A 12,223-nucleotide genomic window follows, 5' to 3' on the forward strand; every position below is an offset into this window, starting at 1 on the left:
CCTCTTCCTTATCCCCCATACCTCGGGCAAGATGAACTGCTCCACAGGCTTGTACCACAGCTTGTTCACCTGCACACCACAGCTCGGAGGACTAAAACGGGCCACGAAGAGGGCCTCCTACGGATGGGGGGGAGGCGGAGGAGGAGGCGAGAAATAGGAAAAAAACAAAGAGAAAAGACTTCATGTTAGTACATCTGCAGCAAGTTTGCAAACCTCTTCTGTCTTGGTCAGCATAATTCTCGATGGCCCAGCCACAGTTAATACAGGTCTCCTGTCATTTAGACATCATTTGTGTTTTCCCGTGAAAACGTGGTTATTAAATAGGTATTTAAGATAACGAAAGTTGTCACGAAGTTCTAAAACACTAACTAGGGGCGCCTGGATGGCTCAGTTGGTTAAGCATCCGACTTCAGCTCAGGTCATGATTTCGCGGTTCCTGAGTTCGAGCCCCACATCAGTCTCTGGGCTGACAGCTCAGAGCCTGGAGCCTGCTTTAGATACTGTGTGTCAGCTCTCTCTGCCCCTCCTGCACTCATGCTGTCTCTCAAAAATAAATAAACATTTAAAAAAATGTTAAAAAGATCCGAAAGTAATCCTAATTTCTAGATCAGGATAACAGTGGAATCCAGAGACCTGCTGTTTTAGTTATGTGTTTGAATTTTTGTATCAGTGAAACTTAACCACAATAAAACATAAACTCCCATACCTGAGTCATTTCATGAAGCTCTCTCACTGTAATCATAATGGCTGGAATCATTAGTAGGATTTGTTCCCTCCTGCTTACATTTATGTAATTAAGCACATTCACTAACTACAGATTCTTTAGAAAAGGCAGGAATAGGACAAAATGCAAAAAAAATAAATCTAATCTTAAATTGATTTACATATTTACTGGTTGCTCTCTAACACTGTATCTGTTACTAACAATTAATGTTCAAAATAATACAGAAGTAAGTTTAATGATGTCTAAAAAAACTGAGTTCTTCTATAGATAACAATTATGAACACTGGACAAAACCAAAAAAAAAAAAAAAAGATCTGAAGGCACTGGAATGTGAACAGGCTGAAACTGGAGGAAAATCAATACTAGGAAGTATGGCACATTAAAAAAAAAACAAAAACATTTTTTAAATGGTTCTTAGTCTGAAGGCACACCTTGCAAGGGCAACTAGAAATTCTAATTAAAAACTGCCATTATTCTGGTTGAAAAAAATCAAAGGACAGAGTTGGGATAAACACACCAGCTACAAAGTGAGGAAAATCCTGAAAAGTAAAGGGTCAAAAAGAGAGAATCCTAAATTCTTCATATAAATTCTGCCCAAATCTGTGGCTGACTCAGAATCATGACAGCCACATTCAAAGCGGAATCCAAGTAGCCCATCAAAGTCCCAAAGAACTGAACAGAGATTTCAGCTGCTGCCCATTGCAAAGGAGAAAAAGTCTAAAGTCTCTCTCAGCCAATGTAGCTGCCTGCCTAAAACAAACAAACAAAAAAATCAATACTCTGCATGGAATATAATTGGATCCAGAGATCCTGCAATGAATTATTCACAGTATCTAGGATATAATCCAAAGTTACTTGAGAAAAGATACACAAGGAAAATGTTATCCATGCTCAAGAGAAAAGATGATAATCAATGGAGACAGATTTCAACATGATTCAAATACTAGAATAAACAGACAGTATTTTAAAGCCATAATTATAACTAAGGTCAAAGCTGCAAAGAAAATATGGTCAAATATGAATGAACAGGAAATTTCAGAGAAATAAAACTACAAAAGAGAGTTAAGGGGAAATTCTAGAACTGAGAAGGACAATATCTAAAATAAATTCACTGGCCAGGCTTAACAGCAGATTTGAGATGCCAGAAGAGTCAGTGAATTTGAATACAGATTAATGGAAATGATCAAATCTGAAAAACAGAAAAAAGGTCTAATATACATGTAATTGGAATCCCGAAATCAGTGGAGAAATGGGGTTGAGCAAAATTTTTTGAAGACGTAATAGCTGAAGGTTTCCCAAATTTGGTAAAAGACAAACTTACAGATTCAAGAAAGTTGGCAAACCCTAAGCAAAATAGACACAAAGAGAAAGCCACACCAAAGTGCAACACAATCTAGCTGCTTTTAAAACCAAATATAAAGAGAAAATCTTCACAGCAGCCAGGAAAAGCAGGCAAAAACCACATAACATATATCTTCCCAGAGGCAGTATGAAAGCTAGTTGGCTGAACACCAGACACAATGGAGGCCAGAAAATACTGAGCTGACATCTTAAAAATATTGAAGAGAAAAAAAATCAATCCATAATTTCTATATCCAGAAAATATTCCATAAGAAAAAAAGGAGGGAGGGGGACAGAATAAAAGCAAAACAAAAACATTTTCAGAAAAATGAAAACTAAGCAAATTCATTACCAGTAAACTTGCATATTCAGGAAACTTCAATATTCAGGAAGGAATGAAGAGCACCGGATAAGGTAAATATGTGTGTGGGCAAATATAAAAGATTATACCTTCTCTAAATTACTTTCATATACATTTAACTGTATTTTTTTTTTTTTTTTTTTAATGTTTACTTGTTTTTGAGAGAAAGATAGAGGGACAGTGCGAGCCGGAGAGGGGCAGAGAGAGAGGGAGACAGAATCCAAAGCAGGCTCCAGGCTCTGAGCTGTCAGCACAGAGCCTGATGCGGGGCTTGAACACACAAACGGTGAGATGATGACCTGAGCCGAAGTCGGATGCTTAACCGACTGAGCCACCCAGGCGCCCCCACATTTAGCTGCTTAAAGCAAAAGTTGTAACGCTGTATTGTTCTTATATTTTACATGAAAGGGTACACAACAACAAAGAAAAGTTTAAGATGTGTATCATAGTCTTTCCGTCAACCACACACATGCAAAAATAATAATACAAAGACTGTAGCTGAAAGGACAACAGAGAAATTAAAATGGAATCCTAAAAAATATTCAAACCCAAAGAAGGCAGGAAAAGAGGAACAGAGAAATGAAAAACAGTGGAACAAACAGAAAACAAATAGCAATATGAAAAACAGAAATCTAACCACTTCAAGAGTTGCATTAAATGTAAATGGATAAACACTCCATGTAAAAAAGTAGAGATTCTCAGACTGGATAAAAAGGAAGACCCAACTACATGCTGTCCTCAAGAAACACAATTTCTAGCAACATAAAAAAAAAAAAAAAATGACATATCTTGACCAAGACGAATAGGAGGTTGGCTTAACATTTCAAAACCAAAAAATGTAATTCATCCCACTAACAGGATAAAAAATAAATAAGAACCCTGGTAACATTCTATATGCCCACTATCAGGAGAACAGATAACATATCGCTGGAATACAACTCAGAAAAAAAAAAAAAAAAGGAAAAGGGATGGGGCGTTGGGTGGCTCAGTTGGCAGAATTTGCCCTCTTGGTCTCAGGTCTCAAGCCCCACATTGGGCACAGAGCTCACTTAAAAAAAAAAAAGTAAAAGGGAAGGGAAAATTCACTAATACATACAAGAACATGTATGGGTTACAAAAACATGCTGAGTGAAAAAAGCCTTACACAGGAGAGTACTTTTTGATTCTATTTACATATAAAATCCCACAAGAGGCAAAACTAGTCAATGGTAACAGAAAAAAAAAAAAAAAAAAGGCTACCTCTAGGAAAGGGACAAGGGGACAGGAGTTTGGTTTACACAACCTTATGCAGTTTAAACTGACTGAGGGGTGCCTGGCTGTCTCAGTCGGAAGAGCACGTGACTCTTGATCTCGGGGTCGTGAGTTCAAGTCCCATGTGGGGTGTAGAGATTTCTTAAATAAACTTTAAAAAAGTAAATAAATAAAAATTAAAAACCACAAACAAACATTAAAGTCTAATTAATGACATGTATGCTGAAGTGTTTAGGGCCAAAGTGTACTGATGCCTGACACTGACTCTGAAATTCAGTAAGGAAAAAAAAAAAAAGGATCGAGAAACAACTATGTACATGATAAAGCAAATGCAGCAAAATATTAACTATTGTAGAAATCAGCTAGATACATGGGTGTTCACTGTAGAATTCCGCCAAGATTTCTATAGTTTAAAACCCACAAATGGATCTTTTCAAATGCAATTCCTCACTGACATACTCCTTCAGATATGCTCTGTGAACAAATCAGATTTCCCCACGTATCAGGAACACAGTAAGCCCAGCTGTTTTAAACTTTCATTCCCTCTACATCCTCATTACAAAAGACCTTTGAAGCAGCTGTCAGCCTTGCATTATAGCGACAGACTTTCAGGCTTGGAACAGAGACAATAACACTCGCTTATACCTCAGAGTCCCAAAGTTTTTACGTTCACTATCAACTTTTGTAATTCCTTAGGCTTTAGGGGATTTTCGGTTGGGAATTTCTAATCTGGTCCAATTTTTTTCTTTTCTAGATACAAGACGGTTATTATCCATCGGTATTCTCTTCCCAAACCAGCATATTAATATATTATGCTATCGTGTATCCAATTAGTAAGGGAAGTCTTCCAACCACAGGTAATTATGTAGTCTCCCAATCTGCTATGTGCCATGAGGAAAAAGCTGGTGTTTTTTAAAAAGAAAACTGGGGGGAATTTGTAAAAAAAAAAAAAAAAAAAACCCAAAAAGTGCATACCTCTTGTTCTGCCTGATAAAGCTTGACAGTGATGTTCCTCTGGAAACCCACATCGCTGGCGTCATAAAACACCCCAAGACTGGTAATAACAATCGGGTAGAGGACTCGGAAGGTCACGCTGACAACCTGGTCCTCAGAAATTCCTGATGAGGTGTCCTCAGAAAGACTGAATGCCTCGATTTCCTGGTTCAAAACTAAGGATGTAAGGAGAAAAGGAGTTTTACGTAACCAAAGAAATATAATCTTATAATTCACAAATGACAGTAATTAAAAAAACTCTCCAGAAATATGGCTGCTTCCAGGAACAAAAACAAACTTATTTTGAAATTTAAGAATGAAGTTCTCACCCACATCTTGGTAAAAGATTTAATTATCAGAACAACTTTAGTAAGTTTTTGTATACACATGTGGGCATATATATGTCCAAACGCCACAGAGGAATATTATCAAAGGCATCTATCTATTAGGAAAGGTTGGATAAACAGGGATATTAAAAACAGTACCTAACGCAGTCATAAATAATGAGAAAATTTAGTCTTGCTCTGCAAATTCCAAAATTCCTATTTCTTGCTGGGCAATTTAAAATATTTGTGATGTCGCTGGGGTGCCCGGGTGGTTCAGTCAGTTAAGCACCCGGCTTCGGCTCAGGTCATGATTTTGCGATTCGTGAGTTTGAGCCCCGCGTCGGACTCTGTGCTGACGGCTCACAGCCTGAAGCCTGCTCAGATTCTGTCTCCCTCTCTCTCTACCCCTCCCCCACTAGCACTCTGTCTCTCTCTCTCCCTCAATAATAAATAAACATGAAAAAAAAACCTAAAAAAATAAGTAAAAAATAAAAAAATGAAATACTTGTGATGTCGTAAGACAAAAGTACTTGAAATCACTTCCAACAACGCTGAAAAACCCTATGCAATACTGGTAAAAGAGGAGCACATCACACACAGCAAGCATTTCATCACATCCCGTGCACCAGGCCCCATCACGCTCACATCTTCACAACTGCTACGTCGTACGGCATTATCTGGCATCGTGGGTTACGATACTGAGGCCTGGTGATTTCAGCGACTCACTCAAGGTCACAGAAAGTGGCAGAGCCAGGAAAAAACCCCAGGTTTATTGACTTTGAACTCAGTGCACTTTACACTCCCTGGTCTAAATCAAAGCCAAAAACTGTCCTTTTCAAATAATATTTTTAATTACCATAAATGAATCAGGCCCGATTACATGAAGGAGTTCACACGGCTGAGAACATCGGTGCCACTTTGTGAAGTAATATAAAGACCTATTCTACAAGATTTTCTCAAAGTCCTTTGTATCTTTTAGAGCTGTGGCTTTCCAATTTTGCTGCTCACACAACCCCATCAGTTAAACACATTTGTATACACACTCATATATTTACTTACAAAATATGCACATATATTACTGTTACCAGTGTGCTCAGTCTATAAATATTACGTTTCATTTTCAGTTAAATAGAAATTCAGTCTTCTTCTGACACCCAGTGGATCATTTGGATCCCTACCTAAGAATTTCTAGAATGCTCTTTTACACTTAACAGATGCTCAATAAAATGTGACTAAGTGGAATCAATTGCTCCTACCCAATTACATACATGAGCAGGAGGGTGAAAAGAGAGGATACACTTTTTATCATGAGCTGGGCAAACACTGGCCAGGGAGTCTAGACGCTAAATAAACTGGATGACGGCAGAAGTTTTTCTTTTTCATACACTCAGTAAATTTAAGATATTCAAAATATAAGCATGTATGTTAAAGGCCAACAGGTTAAGCATATTATAACATAATTACATATCTATTTAAAACAGATGGACCTTGGACTTCAGGCTACCTAGACACAGGAAACTGTGTTGCTTTGATAATGTTATATTAATCAACTCTTCTACACAGCCAGAGTATCATGATGATTAGTGCTCATGATGACCTTAAGGTATTAAAATAAACCTAAATGCTGTCTGAGTCATCAAAAACGATAAAATTAGATTCAATATAAATTTAGTTACTCATATTTTCTAAAAATTTGTAAGCTAAGTATTACATATATGAAAATCTTCTATTAACCAACAGCTCCACTCTTACTATTAATGAATAGTAACCCTTAAAATAATAAAAGCCTGGTTAATTTAAGGTGACATTTTTAAAAATTTGATTTGGTTTTGGATTTCAAATGTAATTCATTCTAGGCTACTCTTACATCATCGGTAATACATTTTATTAGGCTCATGGTCCCTCTGGGACTACAGTGCAAGCGAAGGGACCTTCTCTCAAGAGAAACACAATTGCCCATGAAATTGTAATTGCAACATTAACTAAAAGATTGGGAGTAAGAAACCTCTGCTTTACGCTACAGACCTGAAAATACAGTACAATTTATTTAAAAAGCTGACTGAAACTGAACTTTATAAAAGGCAGGTTCTTTAAAATAAAATTAACTACCTACTACATCCCAAGAACTATTCTAAATATTATACGTATATACCAACTTATTTCATCCAGTCAGTCCCTATGAGGTAAGAACTTTCATGTCCACTTTATGGATGATGAAACTGAGGCACGGGGCGCCTGGGTGGCTCAGTCTGTTAAGCGTCCGACTTTGGCACAGGTCATGATCTCATGGTTTGTGAGTTCGAGCCCTTTGTCGGGCTCTGTGCTGACAGCCCGGAGCCTGGGGCCTGCTTTGGATTCTGTGTCTCCCTCTCTCTGCCCCTCCCCAGCTCGCTCATTCTCTCTCTCAAAAATGAATAAACATTAAAAAAAAGGAAACTGAGGCACAAAACGAGTAAATAATTGATCAAAGGCCACACCTAGAGAAGGCAGAGCCTAGATTTAAAGCCATGAAGCCAGACTCCAAAGCCCACACACTTAACTATCGCTACCTATAAAAGTGAGGTGTATATAATCATACAGGTTTGACAAATCTCAAATACCAGAAGTCACAATCAGCACATTTAAGACTGAAAAGTTTAATCTTCCTTAGAAACACAGTTGAAAATAGGAAATGTGGATTAAGAAAGATAAACGGTTATACAATCCACAATTACCTAAAATCGGTTCCCAATGGTAACAAAGGGAACCCAATCAGGACCATCTCTCTGCGTCATTAGAACTCCCAGAAATCTTGAACTATAAGGAATGCGAAATATTACTCATATTTAAAATTTTTGGGGGCGCCTGGGTGGCTCAGTTGGTTAAGCGTCCAACTTGAGCTCAGGTCTGATCTCACTGTTTATGCGTGCAAGACCCGCATCGGGCTCTGTGCTGACAGCTCAGAGCCTACAGCCCCCTTCGGATTCTGTGTCTCCCTCTCTCTCTGACTGTCCCCCGCTCCCACTCTGTCTCTCTCTCTCTCTCTCTCTCTCTCTCTCTCAAAAACAAATGTTAAAAGAAAAATTTTTTTTTAAATTTTTTTGCCATTTCTTTCTTTTGCAGAAGCTTAGACAATAATCCTAAGAGAAAGCCGATTCACAGTATTTGTACCAAGGTCACTCTAACTCGACAAGACAGTGAAGTGAGCAGTTATCTCCAAGTTCAAGATTCCGTTATTCAGGACTTATCTAGGCGTGAGGAATCTCCAGATGCATCTGAATCACGCTGAGCAGCTAACTCTCCTGGATCCTGAAGTTATGTATATCTATAAAGACTGAACAGTGATCAGTCAACTGTCAAAAAAGATGAAAGCTACACTTGGATGAAAGCTGAATTTTAGTCTGCTAAATAAAAATGGACCACGGGGGCTAGGGAGCTTAGCAGCTTTTCGTCCACACCAGACTTGTACACGGAGTGACAGGGCTGAGGAAAAGGGCAACTCACCTGGGTTCGTGATGTTGAGCAGTCGGCAGGAGTAAGGGTCTTCCCTGTCTTCCACGGGCACCTCGCAGCCACGAGCACCTATTATGAACTTGACAAGCACACTGAGAGAGACGTTGGCATTAACATCAGATGCTGATCTTTACTTTGCACACACACAGGTTTCTCACACCCATATCAGAGCTTTTGCTTTGAGACACAAGTATTTATGACGTTCATTCCAACTTTCCTTTTCCAGTCCAGCAAAAGAACCAGCAACCCAAAAGTCGCCAGCCACCAAGTGACTTCCGCATAAGCCCTCTACTGTCGTGCTGTTTTAAAGCAAGTCTGAGTGTTTGGCCTGGCCGCCAGCAGACGCTCACACCAGTTATGAGCAAACTACAGTAAAGCCAGTTTCTCATGCCCCGACTCACAAACGTATCTCTGTCTGCAATCTTCTTGACTTGCTTCCTTCCTTGTCAGAAGGTATTCCTTTGCTCCAGATCAGTCTGTCTATGCAAGAGGAGGTCCTCTCCTACACCTTTCTTCGCCGGTTACCTGTACCGTGTGGTCCCTTCCCTACACATTATAAATACGATGAAGTGTTTTTTGTGTTTTTTTTTTAATTTTTTTTTATTGTTTATTCATTTCTGACAGAGAGACAGCATTAGTGGGGGAAGGGCAGAGAGCGAGGGAGACACGGAATCCGAAGCAGGCTCCAGGCTCTGAGCTGTCAGCACAGAGCCCCACGTGGGGCTCCAACTCATGAACTATGACATTATGACCTGAGCCAAAGTTGGACGCTTAGCCGACTGAGCCACCCAGGTGCCCCGACGAAGTCTTGGTATTAATTTCTGTATAGCTGCCATCCCTTCCTTGTCTCTACCCTTTCCTTTAACGTCCTACAAAGGAATTAACTAAAGTTGCAGGCTCTAACTTCTCACGTCCCACTCATTTTATAAAACAGAGATTCTAACTTCGATACCCAATACTTACACTGAGATGTTTACCCCAATGTAGCCACTGATTCGCTGTTAAATCAACAGATGCTTTTCAACCCTTCAACCTGTGGTTCGATAGCGCCACCTCAAACCTGTGGTTTGATAGCCTGGACAGGGCTCTTTCCCCTCCGTTACACGGCCGGCTCAGTCCCCTCACTGGCTCTTCTTCCCCAGCTTGTCCATTAGGAGAGATGACTAAAGCAGGGCTTTGCCCTTGTCTCTTCCTTTTCTTTTTTGCTTGCTCTCCCTGGACACAGTTTATTCCTGAGGCTTCAACTGGCTTGAGAATGATTTCTGAATTAGCGTCTCTAGTTTGGACCCATCTTCTAAGTAAAAGGTCCCTATATTCATTGGACACCTTCACCTAGATGGCCTACAGGTGACAGGTGCTGGAGCCTGTGCCCACTGGCTTGAGAGAGCCAACCGCTAAATTTTTGGGAATTGTGTGGGCTGGTTATTAAGCCTGGCCTTTATTAAATTACATAAACTTACAATTAATACATTACATTAAAAACAAAGAAAATACCTGAGTTAATCGTTTCTTCATCATTTCACTGTTATCTATGCTCTTGAGGTTATTTTTATCTATTCTATCCATGTGGTGGAAATATAATGGTGTGCTAATTAATACATACCTTCCCGAACTCTATGTTCAGAGATGTTGCATTAGTTAGTTCAAAGTGGTCACGGTGAGAGTATTTACACCATGGAAGGGAGCAAACACTACAAATAAGGGTTTTATTTATTGTTTTGTTGACTTTAAGTGATGGGAGGGGGGGAAAAAAGTAAATGTTGGAGGAAAAGGTAATGCAGATTAAACTTAAAAATGTGCCATGTCTGTACAGATCAACGCAACAGGACAGAGAGCCCAGAAATAAACCCGCAATTATATGGTCAATTAATCTATGACAAAGGAAGTAAGAACATCCAATGGGAAAAGACAGTCTCTTCAACAAATGGTGCTGGGAAAACTGGACAGCTACATGCAAAGGAATGAACTGGACCACTTTCACATACCATACACAAAAATAAACTCAAAATGGTTTAAGACCTAAATGTGAGACCCGAAACCATAAAACTCCTAGACGAAAACAAAGGCAGTAATTTCTCTGACATTGGCCATAGAAACATTTGTCTAGATATGTCTCCTCAGGCAAGGGAAACAAAAGCAAAATTAAACTACTGGGACTACACCAAAATAAAAAGCTTCTGCACCGTGAAGGAAAAAATCAATGAAACTAAGAAAAGGCAACCTACTGAATGGGAGAAGATATTTGCAAATGACATATCCAATAAGGGGATAGTATTCCAAATGTATAAAGAACTTACACAACTCAACACCAAAAAACTAAATAATCCAATTAAAAATCGTCAGAAGACATGAATAGACATTCTTCCAAAGAAGACATCCAGATGGCCAACAGACACATGAAAAGATGCTCAACATCACTCACCACACAGAAATGCAAATCAAAACTACAATGAGACATCACCTCGCACCTGTCAGGATGGCTAAAATCAAAAACACAAGAAACAAGTGTTGGCCAGGAGGTGGAGAAAAAGGAACACTTGTGCGCTGTTGGTGGGAACGCGAACTGGTGCAGCCGCTGTGCGGAGGGTCCTCAAAAAATTACAGAGAGAATTACCATATGATCCAGTAATGCCACTATTGGCTACTTATCCAAAGGAAACAAAAACACTAATTTGAAAAGATATGTGCATCCCTGTGTTTACCGCAGCCAGTATCAGGCCATGGAGACAACCCCAGTGCCCACTGATAGATGGATGGATCAGGGAGATGTATAGATATACGATGCAGTATCACTGAGCCATAAAAAAAGAATGAACTCTTGCCATTTGCAACAACATGGATGGATCTAGAGAGGATAATGCTAAGTGAAGTAAGCCAGAGAAAGACAAAACAGACTCTTAACTAGAGAAAACAAACTGGTGGTTACCAGAGGGAAGGTGGGGAGGGGGGACAGCTGAAATACGTGAAGGGCACCCTCATTGTGGGGCGCCTGGGTGGCTCAGTCAGTTAAACATCCGACTCCTAGTCTCAGCTCAGGTCATGATCGCACAGTTTGTGAGTTTCGGCCCCGCATCGGGCTCTGTGCTGCTGGTGCAGAGCCGGCTTGGGATGCTCTCTCCTTCACTGCCCACCTCTCAAAATAAATAAATAAACTTAAAAATTTTTTTTTTCTTTAAAAAAGAGCACGCTGCTCATAATGAGCACTGAGTACTGAACGGAACTGCTGAACCACCCTATCATACTCCTGAGATAATGCAGCATTGTATGTTCATTATACTTGAATTAAAAATAAGTAAATAAAAATTAAAAGACAAAAGCTACGTGTTTGTAGCCATCCCGCTGTGAATGGTATAAAAAATTGAGGAAATACTCTTCCACTGACCAAAACCTATCATCTGATTCAGCAAAGAAGCTGTGGACTCTACTGACTGAGAGTAAACTTCCGGCACATACCTCAGTTGTCACTTTAGTTTTACTCTTTAACTTAAAGGGAACGTTTATGTCAGAACTACACTCTTTTGTCAGTGGCAAGCGTAAGTCAAGTCCAAAACAATACAAGCATTCACAGGAGAATCTGCTGGCTACACGGAATTTGTAATAAAGAGTATCATACAAGTCATCCTGTCACTTGTGTGCCGTACATCCTTTGTATCAACAAAACTTACCGCAAACATACACGTACATACAAACATACTCATTTCTCAGAGAGCCAGCTGGTAAACACTCACTAGCACA

The 12,223-nt window shown here is 39.5% G+C and overlaps 1 protein-coding gene across 4 annotated transcripts in view; it reads right to left on the bottom strand.

The window, feature by feature from the left end:
• Positions 1-12,223, bottom strand: part of B3GALNT2 (beta-1,3-N-acetylgalactosaminyltransferase 2) — a 77,834-nt gene that overhangs the window by 28,610 nt on the left and 37,001 nt on the right. For all 4 annotated transcript variants that reach the window (XM_060642864.3, XM_078434213.2, XM_060642863.3 and 1 more), the window contains 3 exons: positions 8,480-8,580; positions 4,653-4,846; positions 22-117 (listed from right to left, as the gene is read on the bottom strand). In XM_060642864.3, the coding sequence (XP_060498847.1) occupies positions 22-117; positions 4,653-4,846; positions 8,480-8,580 (391 nt within the window). The remainder of the gene's footprint in view (positions 1-21; positions 118-4,652; positions 4,847-8,479; positions 8,581-12,223) is intronic.

The sequence above is a fragment of the Panthera onca genome, chromosome D2, assembly GCF_046562875.1.
Source record: "Panthera onca isolate mPanOnc1 chromosome D2, mPanOnc1 haplotype 2, whole genome shotgun sequence".
In the NCBI taxonomy this organism is placed as follows: domain Eukaryota; kingdom Metazoa; phylum Chordata; class Mammalia; order Carnivora; family Felidae; genus Panthera; species Panthera onca.